Source organism: Vulpes vulpes, chromosome 1 (assembly GCF_048418805.1).
Source record: "Vulpes vulpes isolate BD-2025 chromosome 1, VulVul3, whole genome shotgun sequence".
In the NCBI taxonomy this organism is placed as follows: domain Eukaryota; kingdom Metazoa; phylum Chordata; class Mammalia; order Carnivora; family Canidae; genus Vulpes; species Vulpes vulpes.
The window spans coordinates 87837538-87862055 of record NC_132780.1 but is presented as its reverse complement, the minus strand read 5'-3'; the positions used below and the strand labels follow the sequence as shown (position 1 = coordinate 87862055).

Genomic DNA, 24518 nt, shown 5'->3' with positions numbered 1-24518 from the left:
TTTGGATAATCTTTTTAATTACTTAATGATCTACTATTTTATGATTTTGTTTGGTTGGTAACTATATCAGGATTGTTAGCACACAGTTATACACTCCTGAATAACAAATGATAAACATACATATGGCATTTATACAGTGTAAATATAAAGTATTCATAAAAAAGATTTTTCTACCAAAATGCAAATGTAGTAAAATTAATAAGACTGTCAGTATTTTATAAACAGCTCATAGATCAAACAAGGTAATTTAAACTGAAATTTTTCTGTATTTAAAAATGAATAACAGGGCAGCCCGGGTGGCTCAGTGGTTTCGCACGGCCTTCAGCCCAGAGCACCTGGGATAGAAAGCCACATCAGGCTCCCTGCATGGAACCTGCTTCTCCCTCTGCCTGTGTCTCTGCCTCTCTCTCTCTCTCTCTGTCGCTCATGAATAAATAAATAAATAAAAATTTTAAAAATAAATAAATAAATAAAAATGAATAACAGTCAGAGTACTACATACTGAAACCCATGAGATAGGACCAAGTCTGTAGTACACAGATAATTGACAGCTGAAAATATATTTATTATTAAAAAGAAATATTAAATATAATTCAAAAAGTAAAAATAAGAACTTCAAAGTAAAGCTAAAAAATACAAAAATAGTTTAATAAGGAAAAAGGCAGAAAGTACAGTAATAAATTAGAAAATATAAGAAAACAACATATAAAATATATACAAAATGGTAATGGAAAATAATAATAAAATAGATAAACATGGTGAATCAAATTAAGTATGGAGGTATACTATTAAAAGATTCTCATATGTAAAGCTGTATATTATCTCTTGAAGTAGACTGTGATAATTTAAAGATGTATACTATAACATATAAGATAACCGGTAAAACAAAACAACAAAATTTGGGCTAAAAGCCAACAAAGGAAATTAAATAAAATCATAAAATTAATTAACATTCAATTCATCCAAAAGATGGCAGAAAAGAGGAAAAGGAAACCAAAAAATGATAGGGAAAATTGAAAGGAATGACAAGGCAGTAGGCCTAAATCTAAAAATATCAATAGTAACAATAAATATAAAAAGTATTAGCACCCTAAGCAAAAGCAAAGATTGTTCAGATGCATTTTTTAAAAAACTACTAAACAACAAGAAAACCACTTTAAATATTTTTGAATATTTAAAGATTTAGTATTTAAACCTTTCAAATATTTTTACAAATAGATAATAAGATAAAATGGGAAAAGATATATCATGCAAAAGCATAAGAGAGCTGACGTGGCTATAATATGAGAAAACTCAAGTAGATTTCAGGACAAGGGAGAATGGCATGTATAAAAAAGACATTTAATAGTGATTAAAGTATAATTTCATCAGGAAGCAGAACACTTCTAAATGTTTGTCACCAGTTACAGAGCAGCAAAATACATGAAACAAAATCTGACAAGATTTGGAAGAGAAATACATTCAGTTACAATTAGAGATTTCAACACCCCTCTCTCACTAATCAGTTCACAAATCAGAAAGAACATTAGAGAGGATATGGAAGATTACCCATTACTGATAACTGACTTGCACTGATTGATATTTTCAGAACCTTTCACCTCACCCCAGCAGATCATATATATATTTTTTTCATGTACATGTGCAACATTCACCAAGAGAGACTCTTTGCTGGGTCATAAGAAAGTCTGAAGGAATGAAATCATACAGAGTATGTTAGTTGATCACAATGGAATTAAATGAGAAGTTAATAAAAATAAGATATCAGGAATATATCCAAATATTTGAGAAACTACCAATGCAATTCTATTGGCCCATAGATCAAGGAAGAAATTAGGTGGAAATTGAAAACCACTATAAACAAATGCTAATGCAAACACAGTTTCTCAAAATTTGTGGAAAGCACATATGTGGAAAGCATAAATATTCTGTTAGAAAAAAATAAGTTATAAAGTGATTTAAACCTCTCACCTTAAGAAATTATGAAAAGAATAGCTTAAATACAAATTAAACAGAAGCGAAATAGAAATAAAAGCACAAAAACCTTGAAATAGAAAACTGAATGACAATAGGGAAAACATCAATGAAACAAGAAGTGGTTCTTTGAAAAGATTTGTAAAATTGATACATTTCTCGCTTAGACAGATTGGGATAATAGAAGAAAAAATGAAAATGACCACCATCATAAATGAAAAAAAGAGACATCACAATCAAATACTTAAATGATCATAAGGAAACATCAGGAACAACATTGTGTCAATAAGTTTGATACTTACATAAAATGGACACATTCCTTGAAAGGCACATATTACTAAAAACTTAACAATTAAACAGAAATATGAATATCTTTATACTTATTAAAGAAATCACCTTTAAAATAAAAACCCTTCCCACAAAGAAAATGACAGCCCCAGATAGCTTCACTGGTGAATTCTATCCATGCCTTCCCCTAAATTGCCAAGATCAAGCCCCAACCTTGAGAATGACGTGTTATCCCTCAGTAATTGTTCAGAGCTGAAGAGAGGAGAATTTACGTCTTTCTTCATAGTAATTTCTTTATTATAAAACATTAACAAGAAGGAACAACCTCTTGTTATTAATATCTATTTTCTTTTACACTATAATTTTAATGTGCCGTTTTGCTAACGGTCTCTATTAGTTTTTTTCCTCACATCAATACTCCTCTTTTGATAGGAATACAGGGCTCGAAAAGAAGAGAGCATGTGTTGGCAGATGGACTAAAATCCAATTTTAACTATTTCACTTTACTTATTTTGCCCCTTTCTTCCTAGAATATCTGCAAATGAGAAAGAGACCTGAGAAACCCCAAGTCCTAAAAGGAAAGATCAGAAGAATAACAGGAAGATACAGCTTTCTCTAGGACTAGGAACACATGATTTTCAGACATAGGGTCATTCAACTGGAAAAATACAAAATACAAGGCTATACTGGTCTAGAGAGACATTAAAGTCAAGCATTAGTGGTTAGATTCATAGGCTCTGAAACCAAAGCACATGGATTCTAATACCAAACACTCGTATTTACTGACTGTGATCTGAAGTTACATAACTTCTAAGTGCCTCATTTTTCTTATGCGTAAAATAATGAAAATGATAATACCTTCTTCATAGGATTGTGGTAAAGATTAAATCAGTTGATGTAAAGTTCCTAGAAACATACATGTAATAGATACTCAGCAAAAGCTAGCTAGTTATTAGTGCTTTGTTGTGGCAGAGGTGAGGTAAAACGATTCCTAGCCTGTGATCAATTGCAGTTTCTGGTCAAGGCAATCTAACTTAGAGTGAAGAAGGCTTGAAACATCAGCTACAAATTGATGATTTATTAGGGCACTGGTCCTCAACCCTGGATATACCATCATATTTCCCGAAGATTTTTTAAAAGAACTAATATTTAGACTCCAACCCCGAACAATTGCATCTGGGCGCCCGGGGGTGAGACCTGTATATGAGACTAAAAACAACAACTTCTTAGGTGAACTTCAAGGACAACCACAGTTGACAGTCAAGAACAGGAAAAGAATAAACGATCAGTCATAAGGACAGAGAGATGACATTTATGGTTATCCCACTCTAGTTCCTCTACCAATCCCAACTATTCTGACTGGAAGTTTGGATAGTGAAAATAAGAGGAAAGAGAAATCATATTGTCTTTGTCCCTTCAGGCTGCTAAACAAAATACCACAGACTGGGTAGTTTATAAGCAATAGAAATTTATTTCTTACAGTTTGGAGGGCTGGGAGTTCAAAATCCGGGTTCCAGTTCAAAATCAGGTTCTAGTGAGACCCCTCTCCTAAGGTGGAGACTGCTAAGAAAGTGGCTTTCTTCTTGTATCCTCACCTGGTGAAAGGGCCCTCTGAGTCTCTGGGGTCTCTTTCATAAAGGCATTAATCCCATGTATAAAGGCCCTGCCAGGATCACTGCTCAAGGACCCCACCTCCTAATACCATCACATCGGGCATTAGGCTTCAACATATGAATTTTAAGGAGACACAAATATTCAGTCTGTAGCACATACATTCTCAAGTGGTCGTGAATGTGTTCCTGAGATTGGGGAGAATAGAGGACTCTGTTTCTTGTCAGGTGGAAAAAAAAAAAAAAAAAGCAGACCCAGAGTAAAGTAATGTACTCTGCAAGCAGAAACAGACAAAAGATGTGCAGCTGAGGTAATAATAAAAATAGAGCAGTTTCTGCAGGGGGGGGGGGGAGGACGATCTGATAATTAGAGAATAGCAGGCAGGGCAAATTTCAGAGCTTGAGATATTGTTTCCTTGGAGATGGTGTGATTTCAATGAAAACTAGTTTTAGGTTGAACCTTCAAAATTGGTCAGTGAGAAAAAAAAAGCAATAAAGATGGTTATTAGGGGCGGCTAGTAAGTGTAAACAAAGTCCTGGAAAATGGCATAATGGGACGTAAGAGGAAAAGAACTGAAGTCACTGACGGTGGAAGGAAAAGTTGATGCTTACAGTGGTATGAGTCAAATACTGGGCAAATTATTGATCATTCTCCTGAAATAAATGATCTTCAGGTTACTCATTCACTAGTGTATGCCTATCCAGTTCGAACAAAAATTCATTTTGCTTTAAGCCTAATGTGCTTAGTATTTGAAAAAATTCTGGTTATTTTATCCAGTATGTCAAGATAGAAGAATCCAATATAAAAATCTCAACACACCATCTTTCATCTTCCACAACTACCGAATTTAAAGCTTCCAAAATCAGTAAGGCTTCTAAGGATGCTATTAAGATAATCTGAGAAACTGGAAGTGATGATTTCGGAAAGATGTCAAAGGCAAAAAAAAAAAAAAAAGATGTCAAAGGCAATTCACACCTTTACTCTTCCTCCCAATCAACAAACATTTCGCTGAAAGGGAGGAAGGAAGGAGGAAAGAAGGAAGGAAGAAGAAACGGAAAAAAAAAGGCAAGAAGGGCGCTACCAAGTAAAACAAAAACTCTTTTCCCTGCCCCCCGCAGCCAGCAGAGAGCGCTGATGCCACCAGCGGCACAGCCGCAGAGCCGCTCAGCCTTCTCTGGGTTCTAACCGCCGAGAGCCAGGTACACTGACTGAGCTTGTCCCTGCCGGCAGCCCGTCGTTGACTTGCTGTCGCTTAGCAACGGGAAAGTGGGCGGGACTTGCCTTCGCGTTCTTGCGCGCGACCTACCAGACGGAAGCGGAAGTACCGGTGGCGCGCGAGTAGGAAGTGGTGATTCCTGGAATAGAGATGGCCGCGCTTGCTCCGCTGCCCCCACTCCCCCCCCAGTTTAAGAGCATACAGCATCATCTGCGGACGGCTCAGGAGCATGACAAGCGGGACCCTGTGGTGGCTTATTACTGTGAGTCTTTCCGAGTCGCCGTGCCCCTCCTTACCCTCCAGGGCCCACGCACCACCCCCTGTTTTTAAGCCAGGCCCCGCCCCTCCAGCTTTAGACCTGAGCTTTGACCTCTCGCCTGCCCCGGGAACGCTGTGGGGCCCGCCCTTTTCAGGAATCGCCCCACCTCAGCTGCTCTCCGCCCCCTCGCAAACCCCAGAGTAGCGAAACGTAGAAAGAACAGTTGGTGTTCGCCGCCTCCTAGTCTTGTGCTTAACTTCCTAAACTGGCACATGGGCTCCTGAGCTCACACAGTCTTAATTAAGGTTTTCCGTGTGTTCTCGAGAGAGGCTCCTGTCTCGACAATAACCTGGGTAATTCAGTCATTGTGTTGGGGCTGAAACGAAGGTGAGTGTCCCCAAGACAGTAAAGATGTGGACGAAAGGAAGGGAGACTAAATTGAAAACGTAGTAATAAGTGCAGATTAATTGTAGCAACATGCACGCCCATCAAAAAACTCATAAATAGTAGTTGCTACGAAACTTAGCACTTGAATTTGACCATTTTCCCACCAATGAAATTTTTTTTGTCTTCGTTGAGTGATACTCGGAGTGGAGACATTTGGTAGAAATACTGTCACTTTGGTTGATGATGAGACATAGAGTCCACAGATGATGGAGAACAGATTAGGTTGTTCAAACTTTTTCCTTTGCAAAAAGTCCAGCGATTTTATGTAAACTTTAAACTTGACTGCAAATAAACAAGTGACCAAGCATCTGTAATGTTCTGTAAAGGGTTGTTAGCATCGAGAAGTTCAATATAATGTGTCCTCCGTTGCGAATATTGTAAGGGTCACTAAAATCTGGTCTACTGTCTTCCCTACCATACTCCAGTACCCCATTCTCATTTCTCAAGTGTACAAGGCCCTTTCAAACCTCCCTGTTCTTCAGTTTCTTGGAATGTCTACTATTTTTTTCCCCACTTGTCAAACGCCTCATGATTCAAGATCGAAGTCAGATGTAACCCCTTCTTACAGGCGTAAGTTGATTATCTTTAGGCTGAACCTCGTTTTGTTCAAATCATACGGTATTATTTCCATATTTGTTTTTCCAGTTCCTCAAGTAGGGGCTATTAATCATGTATTCACCTTGTCTTTATTGAGCTTCTTCCTGTATCAAGTATTACCAGGCACGGTGGCGGCGGTTCCTGCCATCCATGGAGCTTATACACAAGTGGGGAGGAGGGGGGTGGTGGAGATTAAACAGTAAAATGAGTATATTATATGGAATATTAGAAAGTTTTGAAGAAAAAGCAGGGGAAAAGAATAGGGAGTGCTAGGAATGAGGTGTCAGGGAGTAAGGAGGGGATTACACTTTCAAGGTACTCAGGGAATGCTTCGCTGAGTTCACTGCTGAGCAAGGACTTGAAAGGCATGAAAGGCAGGCTTTGCATCATTGGAAAAGAGTATTCTCTGTAGAGGGAATAACATATGCAAAAGTCACAAGGCTGGGGCTTGAAGGAGGATCAAGGAGCCCATTGTAACTACAGTGGATAGAGCAGTAGGTCAAAGAGGTAATTTCTTACAATGAAGGAGGAACCCTTGTTCTTGTCTGAAACTAATTCCTATTCATGAGCTCAGTATTATATACCTTTGTGAATAGCGAGGGACTTTTATTTTGTGTCATCATCCTCTCCCTTTTGCTGTTTCTTTCTAAACTTGCCCCAGTTTACCTTATTTAAAAAACAGAATAAAATAAAAAGCTCTCACTGTGACATTCTCCTAAAGTTATAATCCTGTCTGCCTAACTTCAAGGTTAGCTTGAAATAGTTGTCGGTGTTGTCTTTACCTCCTTATCTCATAGAGCCTTTTCAGCTCATTGCAGCATGCTTTTCATGCCCTTTATTTCACTGAAACTGCTCTCAGCAGGGCCGTGGACAAACGTTTTCATTGCTAAATCCAAGTGGTACTTACAAAATATTTTTGCTATGAAATGTGTGCATATTAAAGAACAGTACAATATGTATATACAGTTTAAGGAATAATAAAATGAACACCAAGATACTCACCATATTTGAAGTTATTAGACTTTATAATTTTTGCCAATCTGATGAGCATGAAATTCAAGCTAAATTTGCAATTCACTGAGTCTTAATGAGGTTGAGCATCTTTTCATATGTTAATTACTATTTGTGATTTCTCCTTTGAAATACCTATTTATTGCTTTTGTCCATTTTTAAAATTTCAGTGTTTGTTTTTTCTCCAAGTTCATAGTTTTGCAAATGCCTTCTCCAAGTTCATAGTTTGACTTTTCACTCTATTTATGAAGTCCTTTGATGTTCAAAAGTTCTTAATTTAAAATATAGCCAATTTATCACTTTCATGACTTATGTTCTGATTTTCTAGGACTTGATTTGTTTTCTTGTTCAGATTTATAGATGGTGTCTTTGATAAATTCTGGAAAATTCTCTACTATTATCTCTAGAGGAATTTTCTTCTGAAGTTTTCATTAGACGGGCTGCACTTTTCTCCTTTTTTGTCTCTTAATGTTTTCATGATTTGCATCCCTTTGTCTCTCTGTGCTGCATTCTATTGTATAATTTCTTTAGGTCTGTGTTTACTTCATATATCCATTTATTGAGTTTCTAGCTTCATTTTTTATTTCTGGATGTTCTCTTTTTTTGTTGTTGTTTTTAAATCAACCTAGCCATTTCTGATAGCCTTTTGTTACTATCTTTTAAACACTCTTATTTCTTTAAACACTTTAAAAATATTTAATATTTGTTATCTCATAATTCCTGTAGCTGCTATATATGTGGGTCTGATTCTGTTATGTAGCAGAAGACTGCTCATTGTGTGACTTCTTGTGTTTTGTGCTTTACACATACCAGCCAGTGTTCTTCAAACTTTGGTATGCAAGAAATTCTACAGGAATCATCTCCCCAATTCTCAACCTCTGTATTTCTTCTCTGACAAAGCTCCTTTGATCAGGGTAGCAAAGTAGTATACTGCTTCTTTTTTCCCACATCCTGTTCACAATTGCCCTTCTACTTTAAAGAAGAAAGACATACTCTCATGTATCATGAATATTTTTATGGTGTGTTGCCCTGGAAAAGAAGGTGAAAAACCTTCCAGGGTGTCCAGAAAAAAGGGACAATTTAAATTACTGGTGAAGTGAAGTCTCTTAATTACGGTGTTAAGGAGAGCTTCCTGTCCTTCCCTGTCTTGTGTGGAAGAACATCAGAGCAAAGAATAAGCTTTTATTTGAAAATGCTGGGCATGAGAAAGGATGTCAAAAGCAACATTCTAATTTGGGGAATGAGGATAGAACATTTTATAAGGGGGAAGAGGAAGAATCGTCCTTAGATATTAGTTGCCATTATTTGATCTTTTGGGACTTTATCCAGAGGGGTGGACAGGGGAACAGTTTGGTACAGGTCATGTAGGAGAGGGTGTGAAAAGCTTTAGTTGTGGAGGCGAGGACATGGAAGGACCATAATGAAAAAGTCTCTTTCAGAGGTCTCACACTTAGAAATATATCTGTTAAGGGTAAAGCTTCATGTTAAAACCTGGCCAGTATTGCAGCGTTCTGAATTCACAAAATGTAAAACAGTTTTCATGAAATGACTTAACGTTTTCATTCTTTATTCACTATTATAAGGAATATAATTCCTGTTATAAGAGCAAAACCAAAAGAGAAATGCTGAAGTGAGTAGTGCCTTGTTTCAATCCAAGTGACATAAGGATCTGTGGTTGAGTGAAATTTTGGAATTAGAAATCAGATGAGATGAGACAAATGGGGACATGGGTTAACATATTTGTTTGAATTGGAAAATTAAGTCATAATTTTCTGAGAAAGTAAGCCTCCACTGGCTGACTGGCTTAGCATTAACAGCAGGTTTTGCCATTTATGTTATATGGTAGATGTTCTCAAACTAAATGAGCGTAATCCTCTGAGGTGGTTTTTTTCTTTTTTGTTTTTTTTCCCCCCAGAAATACATGTTTTACAACAAGTGATAAGGGAAAAACATCTTAATTGGTTTTGAGTTTTGTTTTATTTTTTTGTTTTGTTTTCTTTGCCAGAGGATGTTGAAATGAACAGTATTTCAGTTTTCCCAATCCTATCATAGTGTCTTAAAATAATCCTGTCTTAGTGTCATAAAAGAAAATGATGAATCTTTGTAAGATTTTTTTTTGTATGCTTCACAGAATTAAAAAAAATTAATGATTTTAATGATGGGGTGACAAATTCTTTTTTAGCTTTAAAACAAATTTTGAGGCTGACCTATATGAAATGTCAGCTAAGGAATTATTAAAAATAATTATTTGATAATAAGTGATTATATGCTTTTAAGCCAATAACCCAGAAAGAATTAAAAGAATTCAGTGATTTTGCTGTGATGAAACTTCCATTCTCATCTGCTGCTTTATGTGAATCAAGTTTCTCCTGTGTTAAATTTATAAAAATTAAAGTGGGAATAAAACCAATGATTAAAAAAAAAAAAACAGTGATTCTGTATGATAGTAAATCATATTGATTCCTAGGTACACAGTTTAGCTCATAATAAGGTACATTTCCAATAAATTTTACCTTTTCTTTTTATTTTTTATTTCTTCTTATTTTTTTTAAGATTTTATTTATTTATTCATGAGCAACAGAGAGAGAGAGAGAGAGAGAGAGAGAGAGAGAGAGAGGCAGACCCACAGGCAGAGGAAGAAGCAGGCTTCATGCAGGGACCCCGACGTGGGACTTGATCCCTGGTTCTCCAGGATCAGGCCCTGGGCTGAAGGTGGTGCTAAACCGCTGAGCCACCCGGGCTGCCCTACCTTTTCTTTTTAATGAGTATTGTAATATGTAATGTTGCCATTGTTTTGATCAATTACACATTACAGTAATCACATAATTTTAAAACTTAGAGGAAATCCAGAGGAAAAAATTTAATACTTAGCATCTTATCTCACAGGAAATTTTGATAAATTTAGACTTCAATTTTAATGCCTTTTTTGTTGCAGAGAAATATGATAATCAAGTTAGAACTTTTCGAGCATACAAATACATTCTTTTGTAATATAATTCTATAGGATAAGTAAATGGAAAAGGTTAAAAAAAAGTAATAAAATGAATTATCTCTGACTCTTAAAGAGCTTTATGTGATCTAAAATAGATTATGATAATCAAATTGTTATGATACGGTTGAAAGTGATACAATTTTTAGATGTCTATTTCATATACAGAAATTGCATCTTCTATACTTGCTTAACCATCTGATGAAAAGTGGTAGATACCAACTTAAAAATGGGTGAAGGGAAACATTTCTATAATCTTAGTGCAAACAGTTTTCTAAATTCCTAGAGCAAAGAATTTTTGATGAGAAAAAAAAAATCAAGATTATTATGCTGAAGTACTTGCTGACTGGTGTAAAGCTCCATTATTCATTTTTACTTCTGGAGCTATATGCTGTTCATTGCCTGGAATCTCTGACTTCCTCTGAACCTGGCTAACTTACTGATTCAGTACAAATTACACTTTTTGCAAGCTGCTTTCCATTACCTGCTAAGGGTTGTCTAGAAGCTGTTCCTGTGTGCCCCTCATCTGAGTTACATTGTGTTAGAAACACCTGTTTACCTTTTGATCTTTTGGATTCTCCCAGAGGACAGGAATTAACTGTCTTATTTTCTCTCACCACTGGATACAGAACTGACATTTATAAATATTTAATAAATGCCATCTCTATAAATGTTATTAATATTTCCCTAGAGTGTAAGCTCTGTGAGAGCAAGAAGTATGTCTTACGTTGATCTTTGAATCTCTAACTCTTAAGATAGTGCCTAAGACGTGATGGATGTGTGCAAATTTTGTCTGGTGATTGAATAAATGAACTTTATAGTAGCTATGGTAATTTATGGCTTTTAACAGGTTCTAATTACAGTAATGGAATGTAATGGAAAGAATTCCAATGTTCTGGATTTTATAACTTACTATGTTTTAGATTGCCATAGGTATGTTCTCATAGGACATACCCACTGTGTGTGCCTCCTCCATTTCAGTATTATTTCTAAAAATGATTTCTCTCTAGTCTTAGGGTGAATACTCTAGTGTTTTATCATTTTTTAAATTATTACCTTAATATTTCTGTATTCTTTTCTGTTTGGTCTTTTGTTTTCTTTTTAAATCAGAAATGTATTTGGAGTGCTATAGATAAATTACTTTTTTTTTTTTTTTTTACTATTTGTACAAGTGCTAATATGCTTATGCTTGCTTCTTTGAATTTATTAATGTAGTGCATAATAAAATAGTAAATGTTCTCTTATTTGAAACACTCCTCCATTTCCTGGTAAGAATCCTGTTTGTTTGGTTTTTTTTTTAATTAAACTTTTTATTTTGAGGTAATTCTAAATCCACATGCATTTGTCAGAAATAATGATCCTCTGCCTTTTAACCCATGTCTTAGAGTTGTAATAACTTGCAAAACTATACTATTATGTCAGTATACTGACACTGACAAAAATCCACCAATCTTACTCAGGCTTCCTCAGTCTTATGTGTATTCCTGTGTGTGTGTGTGTGTGTGTGTGTGTGTGTGTGTGTTAATTTAGTTCTAAACAGTTGGTCAGGTATAGGTTCCTATATCACCAGTCAAAATAGACAACAGTTGCCTAAGAAACCCTCCTTACTTTCTTGTAGCCACACCTCTATCTCCTCAACGCTACTGCACCCCTGTCCCCTGGTAGCCACTAACCTAGTCTCCATTTCTAAAATTATATCACTTAAAAAAATACCATGTTAATGAAATCATACATTTCATACCCTTTTGGAATTGACTTTTTTTCCACTCAGCAAGTAATAATTGCCTGGAAAGTCATCTAAGTTGATACATTGATAATGTATCAATAGTTTGTTTCTTTTTTAATGCTCAGTAGTATCCCTTGGTATGTATGTATCAGAGTGACAATTCAGCCATTGAAGGACATTTGGCTTGTGCTTTGGTCTGAATATTTGCCTTCTCCCTCCCCATTAATGTTGAAATCCTAATCCTCAAAAGTGATGAGTAGTAAAGTAGTAGGTGAGCCTTTGGGAGATGATTAAGCCATAAGGGTGGAGCCCTCATGAATGGGATTAGTACTGTTAGGAGAGTCTACACAGAGCTCCCTACCTTCATAGTGTTTATTTTATAAGAAATTGGCAAACTGATTTTAAAAGGATTGGCTGTACCATTAAACATTTCAGTCAGCAACATGAGTGATGAGTGACTCAGTTTCTCCATATTATCATTTAATATTTGGTGTTTCACTCTTTTTTATTTTATTTTATTTTTTAAAATATTTTTTTTTACTTTTGATAGTCACACAGAGAGAGAGAGAGAGGCAGAGACACAGGCAGAGGGAGAAGCAGGCTCCATGCACCGGGAGCCTGATGTGGGATTTGATCCCGGGTCTCCAGGATCGCGCCCTGGGCCAAAGGCAGGCGCTAAACCGCTGCGCCACCCAGGGATCCCACACTCTTTTTTATTTTAAAAAGTTCTAATACTTATGTTAATATCGTGGCTTTAATTTTTATTTACCTGATGGCTACTGAAATTAATATTTTTTCTTGTGCTTATTAACTGTGTATCACCTTCAGCAAAATGTCTGGTTTTGCCCCTCCCCCCTTTTGCCTTTATTTGGTTTTGAGAGTTCTTAATGTAGTTACTAGTCCTTGTTGAGATACATGTTTTCAAGTATTTTCTCCCAGTCTGTAGTTTCTCTTTTGTCTTCATAACAGGGTCTCACAAAGTTTTAATTTTGATTGTGCCCAGTTTATGGTTTTCTTTTCTTTTTTTAAAAGATTTTATTTATTTATTCATGAGAGACACAGAGAGGTAGAGGTATAGGTAGAGGGAGAAAGCAGGCTTCCTGTAGGGAGCCCAGGACCCCAGGATCACAACCTAAGTCAAAGGCAGATGCTCAACCACTGAGCCACCCAGGTGCCCCCCAGCTTTTCTTTTCTTAATATCATGCTGTTGGTGTCAGGTCTTTGTATTTTATTGTGTATTTTTCTTAACATCCTAGTCTGTTTGTTCTGTTTTTCTCTCCCAAGAAGAGTTCCTAAGTAATACTGATTCAGCCTTTTAATTTTTTTTAAGTATTATCATTGTTAGATTTTTAGTAACAAAACGATGTCATGCTACTTTACTAAATATCATTAAGATGGTCCTTGTATCTGATGTGGATTAAAACACAGTAGGTTTATCTCTTTCTTTACCTTAAGGAAAAGTAATTGAGAGGCTTCTGGGTGGCGCAGTCAGTGGGTGTCTGCCTTTAGCTTGGGTCCTGTGTCTGGGATAGAGCCCATCATTGGGCTCTCTGCTCAGAGGAGAGCCTGCTTCTCCTTCTCCCTGTGCCTGCTGCTTCCTCCCACTCCGATTGTGCTCTCTGTCAAATAGATAAAATCTTTAAAAAATAATAAAAAAGTGGGATCCCTGGGTGGTTCAGCGGTTTAGTGCCTGCCTTTGGCCCAGGGCGTGATCCTGGGGTCCCGGGATCGAGTCCTGCACCAGGCTCCCTGCATAGAGCCTGCTTCTCCCTCCACCTGTGTCTCTGCCTCTCTCTCTACGTCTGAAATAAATAAATAAATAAATAAATAAATAAATAAATAAATAAGCAGAACTTTGTGCTGTTGGTGGGAGGGGATTATTTACTTAATTTATTCAATTTGAAATATTTTTTGTTTCAACCAGTATTGATATGTTAAAGTTTTCTGGGATATTTCCCATTTCTGTCAGATTTACAAATGTGTTAGCTGGAAATTACAAATTTTTAAAGAGATTTATTGGTTTATTAGAGAGTGTGAGGGGAGGGTGTGGCAGGGGGTGGGAGAGAGAGGGAAGCAGACTCCCCACAACCCTGAGATCAGGACCTGAGCCCAAATCAATAGTTGGATACCTGAGCCACCCAGATGCCCCAAATTACAAAGTTAACCTTTTCTCGCTTCCCTCGTATCTCTCACAATCAGTCAGTCAGTAAGTTTTTAAAATTTTACTTATCTCCCCAAGTTTCTTTGGTATATCATATCCTCATCCTCTACCCAAACTACTGACAGAGCTTCCTAGTTTCTACTTCAAACAGGTAAGCTAGAAAGATCTGCTTTAAATGCTTAGTTTAAAAAGGAAAAGAAGTAAAAGAATGATAACGTTGAGTATCAACATTTAGAAGTTCTGCATGACACCAACAGTATAATTAATTTAAAAAACATTGCAAGGGAAAAAAAATTTTTCCAGTAGATGAGACAGAGGGCTGGTATAAAACACTCATACAAAACTTTCATAAAAACTAAGCTCCCCATAGATAAATGGATAAAGAACATGTATGTATGACTACTAAAGGAAGGAATGCTAATTATTAACATTGAGCTTAATTAGTAATATAAATTAAAATCACTTGTTTTGGCTGTAAAATTGTAACTCAGTGCAGATGATTATATGGTGAAATTCCCATTGACAAGGCCTTGTGAGTTGGTACAAAGTTTTGGAAAGCATTTTGGCAGAATGAATGGAATTGTAAAATATTTGTAATTCAGTAATTTTGGTTTTAGAAAGCTTGTGCTTAGGAAATAATCACAAATATATTGAGAGCTTTATGTGGAGTCCTCTGGATGATTATACATTTGTGAAAAATGCAAAACAACCAAAATACATGTCATTGTGGAAATGGTTCGTTATGGCACTTTTACTGGGTGGAAGGTAATATAATCAGTTAAGATTACAGAGCATCTCGTAACATGGGAAGAAGTTTATATGAAAAAGCAGGATATAAAATTATATATATATGTGTGTGTATATATATATATACACACACACAATATGAATTGAGGTTTTATTGTGTGTATATCTGGAGAAAGAGATTGTAACATTTAGGTTCAAGGTGAGTTTTTCTTCTGTATTTTTTGTTTATTTTCTGTTCTATAAGTGAACATGTTCCATACCATAGGTTTGTTTTTTTTCCATCCCATAAGTTTAAAAACAAAGCATTTATTAAAGACAAATTCATTTTTGAAAGCCACCTATATAGTAGCTCCATATATGAGTGCTCTTAGTGATTTGAACTTGAATCATCTTTAGCAGGTTTTTTGTTTTGTTTTGTTTTTTTATCCCTAAAGATTGATTCATTTACTTGAAGGAGAGACAGAAAGCAGAGGGAGAGGGAGACAAGCAGAGTCCCCACTGAGCAGGGAGCCCAGTGTGGGGCTCTCAATCCCTTGACCCTGAGATCATGACCTGAGCAGAAGTCAAGAGTCAGCCACTTGACTGAGCCACCCAAGATGCCCCTTTAGCAGTTCTAATCAAGGTGAATTTTAATCTGTTTCCTGAACCTTTCTCATTTTCTGTTGTCTTCAAAGCCTTCCAACATTGTATTCCCCTCTGGCTTCACAACTCTTTCGTTCTCCCAACACATTGGATTTTATCCTTAGGCACTAGCTTGAATGTCACTTTTTCAGGGAGACCTCCTAAACTTCCTAAGGTGCTTTTTTTCTGTGTTCTCTTTGTGTCTTGTGTGCCTTACATTAATTGCTTTTCATTTATCTAATTGTCCTTTCAGGGTTTAAACTTCAGGCTTGCACCCTTGTGGGTGCTTTTTAATTTATTTACTGTGCCTCCCAGTGCTAGGCCACTAAAGATATTTACATAAAAAAAGAAAACGTGCTCAAAAAATGTTTGTTAAATTGACCAGGATTTTAAGGCATCAGTGTTCTGTTCCCTAAAGGGAACTAGGGACACAGGGTTGTCACTGAATAAAGAAGACAATTAACATTCTTGTAGCTCTTCCCATTTGCTTTCTTTCAGGATATCTGATTTGAACCCCACAATAATTCCAGTTCTTCTATTAGTAAGTGATAGAACCAGGAACTGAATGGCATGCTAGATGAGAAATAGTTCTATGTAAAATTGTTGATAGCAGGTAGTAATTAGAAAACTAGTTATGGAGTGAATGAGTGAGAGTAAAGGGCCTAGTCATACTGGTGAAAAATGGAAGGAGGGCAGAAAGGCAATGCAGTAATCTGGGAGATTTCTAATAAGTGGAGAGTAGAAATGGAGGACAGGCTTGATGTTATTAACATAACTGAGCAACATGTGTTTCTTTTTTTGCTCCCCCTTTAATGAAGCCAGAAAATTTTTGAGTCTCTACTAAATGTGAACACCATATGGTAAATATTTTGATTCTTTCAGATTTGGTGTTATGGATAAAGTTAAACCCATAAATATTCCTTCCCCTGAATTTTAGTTAAGTAGTTAAGCATAGTTTCAAGTGTGATTTTTTAAAGTTTCCTCTAGGGGGTGACGGTGTATAATTAACAGACTTTCAGTGAAAGTGTGTAAGTGTGCTTTCAGAGTAATTTGTTTACAGGAAAATTAAATACACTCGTTCAGGAAGTTGTAAATACGTATGGATGTTTCAATTCTGAGATGTTACAGGAGTAAAAATTTAATTTAGTGTACTGAATAATATTGGATTTTTTAAACTGATGTGTTAAGTATGATGGATTTTAGGATTAATAATCAGTTGCCTATTTTTTCTGTTGTTAATCATGCAGGGATTGGATCTTTTAGTGCCAGTGAGACATACTACCCAAACCAGTAAAAATGAGACATTTTTTCTCCTTTTTTACTGATTTCTGAATCTGTGTGATTAATTGAAGCCCATAGTCCTGTTGTTTAAATACTTATTTTTTATTATAGGCTGACTCAGTATACTTTACTGTAGCAATGACAGGTTAATAATGAAAACACACAAAGTTGGATACCTGGTTTATCCATTAACATTCAATTTATTTACCATATGTTTGTTTTTGTAGACATGCTGCTAACATGAATTTTATTTTGTAAAAAGTGGTCATTTTAATAGTTACTCCTTTTTTTGAGTGAAGTAAATCAGTTTTTAGACTCTCAGCCTGTCCCTGAAGTTAAAGGGAGGGGTCAGTGGTGTCAAGTAATTCGGCCTTAACTGTCATTGTCTTTGTTTGGCACCCAGGCAAGTTTTAAGCATCTTTGTAAGTTTCATTTTTATGACAGTTATGTTTGATGTTCAGAGTGAAAACTAACTCTTGAGCAGTGCATTATAATTCAAAAGAGGTTTCATTGCTTAAATTCCTGTTTTCATTCAGTTTATCATTTATTTTTCTGTGGGTTCTCAAGGTTTTTTGGTTAGATTTTTTTTTTTAAATCTTAGTTACTGCTTCTCTTTGGAAGCACTTTGGATTCTATTGTGTCTCCACTAGGGGTTTATTATATTCCTCTTTGTTTTATTTTTTTAGCGATTGCTCTAGTGTTTACTAACCTTATCATAGCCTACTATCATATGATATACCGCCTCACATTCAAGGTAAGAACTTTACTTTTTTCTTTTTTCCTTCTCCAGTCCTTTGGCTAAAGTGGTTGCATGTTTTACTTATAAATATGTCATTAACCCTACACTATATTTTAATTTCTTTAGTTGTCATTTTTTAAAAGAAATTTATAAAATGAGGAAATAAAATTTTGAAATATTGTCCCACATAATTACCATTCTCAACACTTGCTACTCCTCTCCTTAGATCCAACTTTTAAATCTGGTATCATTTTCTTTCCTGTTGAAAAGTTTTATCATTTCTTATGCAGGCTTGCTGCAGGTGTATTCTTTTTGTTTCTATTGTGTGAAACAAGCTTTTATTTCATATTTATTTTTGAAGGATAGTTTTGCTGGATAAGGAATTTTAACTTTTCAGTTTGTTTTCATCAGAACTTTCTTTCTTTCTTTCTTTCCTTCCTTCCTTCTTCTTTCCTTCTTTCCTTCTTTCCTTCTTTCTTTCTTTTTTTTTTTTTTTTGTGCCACACCTCCCCACCTATCCTCTTTGCAGAATCCAGTTACGCATATGTTAGAACACTTGGTATTTTTTCCTAATTCACTGAGACTCTGGTTTTCTGTTTCTTTTTCTTTTCAATCCTTTTTACCTCTCAAGTAGTTTCTATTGCTGTGTTCTGAGTTCATTTAATCTTCTGTGATGTCTCAACTATTAATTCTGTCCAGCAGATTTTTCATTTCAGATATTTTTCATCCAGACATTCCATTTGTGTTCATTTGTGCATGTCTTGTTTCTCTCCTCATTTTATTCATAGTTTCCATTAAATACTTCATCATGATTTCCCAGTAATTTAATATCAATGTCTGCTTTTTCTGTTGTTTTGTCATTGCTCAATCTTAATTGGGCTGTTCATATTTCCTGCTTATTGCCACCTGTAGTAACTTTGGATTAGTTGCAGGACATATGAAGTTTAAGTTCTTGAATGTCTGGTTATTATGGCCTTTGAACAGATTTGATCTGGCCAACAATTAAGTTAGATGCAGTTAAGTATGATATGTTTGTGTCTTTGTTTTTAGTTTGGGGGCAAGTCTAAAGTAGTTCTAAGGACCGGATGATCCTACTACCAAAGGGTATCCCATGTGAGGTCTCTACTAAATATCTTGGGTAAGCATTTAGGATTCTCCATCCTTTTTGGAACTTGAATGCATCCCAGCTTTGAAAATGTGCTTTAGGGATGATCCAGCTCACAGTTTCTGCAGATCTTGTTTTTTTTTTTTTTTTCTTGACTTTGTGGTTTTCATCTACATATGCACATCCTAGTATTCAGTTTAGCCTCAAGTTTATCCCAGTACAGATTTCTAGGATTCTTTTCTGCGTGGCTTCACATCTTCGGAACTCTGCCCCTCCACTTAGAGCTATTTCAGTCATCTGAGCTTTAGTCTGTTTTCTCAACTCTACTAGACTGTATTCTGCTTAGGGCTCCCTCTCCCCACTCCTTAGTTTAGAATGTGTTTCCTGGAAGAATGCTGGACTGATCATTGGTGGAGTCATCTCATTTGTTTTTTCTCCAGGTGTCATGGTCTTTCCATCTGTTTCCATTTGTGAAAAAATGGTTCATATATTTTGTCTAGTTTTTTGTTGTTTATGGTGGAATGTCAAGTCTAGTTACTCCATCATGGCCAGGATTAGAATCTGGTCTCATTTTAGTAATCAAGTAGTCACTTAGTTTTTGCTCTTTGCCAGCGCAATCTTTTCGTAAGAATTCAGGAGTAGCTCACTTTTTCTTAAAGCTACTATATTATGACAGGAGCTCCAAAAATATTTTTTTAGTGAAGGAATAAGCAAAGTAAATACCTTTTATTAGTAGGTACTCGTTCGTACTTTCCTTTTTATCTTTGGCTCAGAAATGCCTTCATAAAAGCTAATACTAACCATGTATCAAGTATTGACAATATACTTATGAATAGAGTAGTATATTCTATTTATTGGCATAAAATCTTTTAAACAGTATGTAGCATAATGACTCCTAATTGAGTGCCATGTTAATTTAACCTATCAAAGCGTCACTCTTCATAATTGCTTTATGTATCATTTTTTTTTGTTTTTATCATGCATTTCGTAGTTTTATAGTTCGCATGTATAAGCAAGGATGTGTTAGAATGTTAGTGTTTAGATTTTATGGAACTTTGAATTACACATACCTTCAGGATTACTAAATGTTTATCTCCTAAATGCCTCACATTAAATTACAGTTAGGTTGGAAAGTATTTAATCCTTTTGCAAATGTACCTCATTACTCATCTTCAATAATATTTATTCATAAAAATAAACATATTTCCTTGAAATAAATCAAATATATTTTCTTATAGATGATTTTAGCTACATATTCTGTTTTAGTAGTTAATTTTCCATGTTAGACATTAATTTTTCATCATCCTGCTGCTGCTACAATGAATTAGTTGTCTTAAGCTCTATGTGAAAGTAATTCCTTTTTTCATCCTTTATGGCAAAAAGATCTTCTGGTGCACTTGCTAATTTTCACAAGTAGATTTAAGGTCTTTTTGCTTTTATTAATGTTAAAAAATGTACCACAAGATAATTTTCTGTATTTAAGAAGTAAACTGTTATTTAAGAAGTAAACTGTATGAAATATTCAAAAATGTAAAAGCCAGACCTGTTTTATCCAAATATTTCCAATTCTGAGGTGATTCTTCCCAGTTCTTCAATTAAAGGTGTTATTATGTAATAATGCCCTGGTAATTGCAAAGACTTAAGTACGTGTGCTAACCAAGAAAGAAAATGCAGGTGAAACCAATAAACTATATTATCATTACATTGTATTTCAAGTAACAACCAACCATCTGAGTTAAGGTTAACTTTTAAAGGATAGAAGCTGATATTTTAATTTTTGTTGTGAAGTAGGATAATGTCTGTGGTAATATGAATTGGGAATAATTTGATTTTTGTCTCAAAGGAGATACATATATTCTCCATTTTTATTGTAAACAACAGTAGAAATAGTTACAAGTAATAAAAACTGAGTTGTACTTTTTACAAATGAATAAATCACTTTCTCATGATGACAAGAAAACTGCTCAATTTAACTTCTGCATGTTTGCTTAATGGTTAAGTCCTGGATGGCTGCCACTAAAGCCAACGTGAACATAGGAATCAACCTCATTTTTTCTGTCTATGCCGAATAGCCAATTATTCCTAAACTTGGTTCACCAACCACATTCTACAACCTACACTTCATGGATTGTAGGATTCATATAGTATTCACTACTCTGTTAGGAAGATAGGAGAAAGACATCGTAGGAAAGTAAAACTGTTCTGTATTTCCTCACATTATCATGACATCATGTTGGCCAATAGTATGTATAAGTAGTGAATAATTAATTAACATCCATTAAATTTTCTGTGCATATTTTAGGGTGAGGTGTTATCTTAAAGAGATTGGCATGTGTTTGAAATAGTCATTTGGGAGGTTAGAAAGGCAAGAGTGAAGCTCATTTCAGGTTGATAATTATATTTATAATGGCAGTAATCTGCCATGATCTCTATATAGGCATAGAGAAAGGCATATGGGTTTGTAAATGAGTGCCTTTTGCCAAAGAAATACAGTAAAACGATTAAGGAGTAGAAGGAGATAGAACAGTAAAGTTCTAGAAGAATATCTTATAAATTCAAAGTTGGTTGCAGAGAGAAGTTAAAGGAGAAAAGACTAATTGTAATGAAATAGATGCCAGTGAACTGGACACCTGTTGTAATAAGCATAATTTCAAGTTGAAAGAAAAAGAAATTGTGTTTAGAGTTGGTGCCTTACTCCCTCATTTAAAACAAACTCTGATGTTGGCAGTACCCCAGCATGTGCCAGTTCCATGAAGTTATCAGGACCCAAGCACTTTCCAATTTCACATCTAGAAACCAGTGCATGATTACCATTTCCAAGGTTGCCTTCTGATCTAAGATGTCTTACTAGTGTTTCAGTCATACCATTTCTGTTTTAGGCAGCAGGAAGGAGAAGAGGGAAAGCGACAGTAAGATCTTTCCTCTGCTGTCATTTCCCCTTTAAGGTGACTTCCAGTATTCTCTCCCAAGAACTTCTGATAACACGGTACCAGTCTTAGTTACACGGCCACATCTGGCTTTGAGGAATATTGGGAAAATGTACTATTTTGGATAGGCACATTACAACCCCCTTAATCATTAGGACTCTCATTAGCAAAAAAGATAGGAAGAAAGAATGTGGGTAGGCAGTTAGTAGTCTCTGCCACAAGTGTTTATTATCCATGTGAACAGCCAAATTTTCAAGATGATGGAAAGACAAGGAAGGACCTTGAGGTTCTTGGTCAATTACAAGCATTAGCAAGCAAGATCAAGTAGAAGACAGGGACTTGAACTCTAGACCAGTGTGTTTAGAAGACACTGAGAAAATACTATAAGTAGCAGTAGGATGAAAACAAACAAATCATACTTGCCAGTCCTGACATAGGAAGAATGTAAGAGAATTTCTTAAAGTGACATCTAAGATTTAGTTAAGACAAAGAGGGAGAAGGAATCTGAGGAGACACAGGGTATTTTGCTGATTATAAAGCCGTAGTTCCGGGAATTATGGTAAAAGAATTGGGGTTCTGTGGAAGAGGTATGGGCTAGGGTAGGGTGAGAAAATATAGTTTATAATTGAGAGGAGCAAGGATGTAGCTAGTAGTGATTTCTAAACCTTTTGATCACCTATCTATGAGTTTTAAAAAATTAATCTCAAATATTATACAAATTACATACTGATGTGCAAATGCTATATTATAAAATAACATGTATTATTAAAGTTGTAGAAACATAGAATTTTTTAAAGATGTTATTTATTCATAAGAGACACAGAGAGAAAGGCAAAGACATAGGCAGAGGGAGAAGCAGGCTCCCTGCGGGGAGCCAAATGCAGGTCTCAGTCCCAGGACCCTGGGATCACACCTTGAGCCGAGGACAGACATTCAACCACTGAGCCATCCAGGTGCCCGAAATAGAAATTTTTAAAGAATTATTAAAAAATCATCAGTAGAAATGCTAAAGATTTTCTTTTCCACACTCTAGGCAGTTATCTTGCCAATCCCTGGGATTGGTCCTAGGTCCCAAAGGCCACAGTTTCAGTATAGCATAGGGTAGGGACTCTGTTAGGGGACATATGAGCAGCCTGGCATGGAATTGGTCCCTATTCTCAAGCAGAAGCCTTCCTCTTGAAAATAAGAACAAGAACACTTAAAACTCTTGGTAAAATTTTGGTAATACAGTAAGACATAGCAAGATTAAATTTGGAGGAAGAAAAAGCAGTTATCAGAGATACTGTCATGTGTAGAAATGGCATTTGATCTGTGATCTCAAAAAATCAAATAGCCAGTTAATATAAAAAGTAAAAATATGCAGGGGCACCTTGATGGCTCAGGCATTTAAGTGTCAGACTCTTGATTTCAGCTCAACCTCCGGGTTGTGAGACCCATGAGCCCTGTGCTAAATTCTGAGCTCAGCACAGTCTGCTTGTCTTCCCTCCCTCTGCGCCTCCATCCATTTGTGTGTGTGTGCTCTTTCTCTCCCTAAAATAAATAAATAAAATCTTTTTAAAAATGATTTTTAAGAAAGTGAAAATAGAGAACCACAAAATCATTAGCGAAAGGAAGGATCATTTATTAAGTGTATTTGAGATAGATGGCAGTCACTTGGGGAGAAGAGGAAATGCAAGTTAGAGCGTTAAGTTTGAAAGGAAAAACTAGAAAAATCATGTAAGTGAATATCAAGTCCCTTAAGAGATAAAAGAACTTTCCCAAGCTTGGAATTGACAGGAAAAAAAATAAAGGTAAATAATAGGTTTGAGTACATAAATATTTTAAGCCTCTGTGTTTTATTTTAAAACAGCATTCAGAAATTGAAAGGTGGCATGATATTTGCAGCCAATATGTTTGTTTTCCAAAGAGCTCATGTGATGTACTGTAGAAGAAGAAATGCAACAAAAACACTGGAAGAAGAAACCTGAACAGCTCTCAAAGAGGAAGTGTTTGGGAGTTCTGGACACAGTTTTAAGAAGACAAGGAGCTAAGATAGGCAGAGTTCTAGAATAGCTCAAAAGAGATGTGACTGGTTTAAAAGGAGGTGTTTAACCATGCTTTAAGAGGTGTGGGGGAGGGGAGAGATGATGAAAACCTTAGAAACGAATGGGTAGAGGGAAAACCTAGCCATGTTGCTAAAAAAAATATGACTAGTTAAGAAAGAAAAAGAAAATTTGATCGCATTTGTTATCAAAGCAATAGACCTTGAAAATAAGTGGGGTTTTTTGTTTTTCAAATTAGAATTTGGTTTGGGGTCATAGTGATACCCAGTGCTAGCTGGTATGCAGTGAAAACAAAAGTCCTGTGCTTTTTATACTGTCTGGCTCTGTGAATCTGTACAGTACTTTTGGAACTCCATTATTTACTCTTGTTAATAACTAGATGGACCAAACCCTGAAATCTGATATATGAAAATAAATACATTAATAAATAAAACATCAAACTCTATAACATGAGATAGCCCTAAAAGCCTAATCTTAAAAAAGCAGTTTCTTTAGAGAAAGCTTTTAAAATTAAAAACACAGAATAAATGAGTATTATGTGTATCTTAATACCTTTTTAAAGAAGATATAATCAAGTAGACATAATTGAATTGGAAATCCTGAGAGTAACTAACAGATACCAAGCCATTTACAAAGGTTTAGTGATTAAAACAGCAATAGGCCAGTAGACTAATGAAGCAGGATAGACAGTATACAGAATTGGGCCCTTTTATCCCATGGAAGCTTAATATATGATAATGAATGATGAAAGTGGCATTTAAATCAGTGGTGTAGAATGAG

At 35.6% G+C, this 24518-nt stretch overlaps 1 protein-coding gene across 2 annotated transcripts in view; it reads left to right on the top strand.

The window, feature by feature from the left end:
* The first annotated feature begins 5149 nt into the window (after window positions 1-5149).
* The window catches only part of VTA1 (vesicle trafficking 1), a 66981-nt gene continuing 47612 nt past the window's right edge, over window positions 5150-24518 (top strand). The window contains exon 1 of one of the 2 annotated variants that reach the window (XM_025997923.2): window positions 5150-5348. In XM_025997923.2, coding sequence (XP_025853708.1) covers window positions 5237-5348 — 112 coding nt within the window. In that variant the 5' untranslated portion in view covers window positions 5150-5236. Of the gene's footprint in view, window positions 5733-24518 lie in introns of both variants that reach the window. The other variant, XM_025997924.2, reaches the window with a different exon arrangement.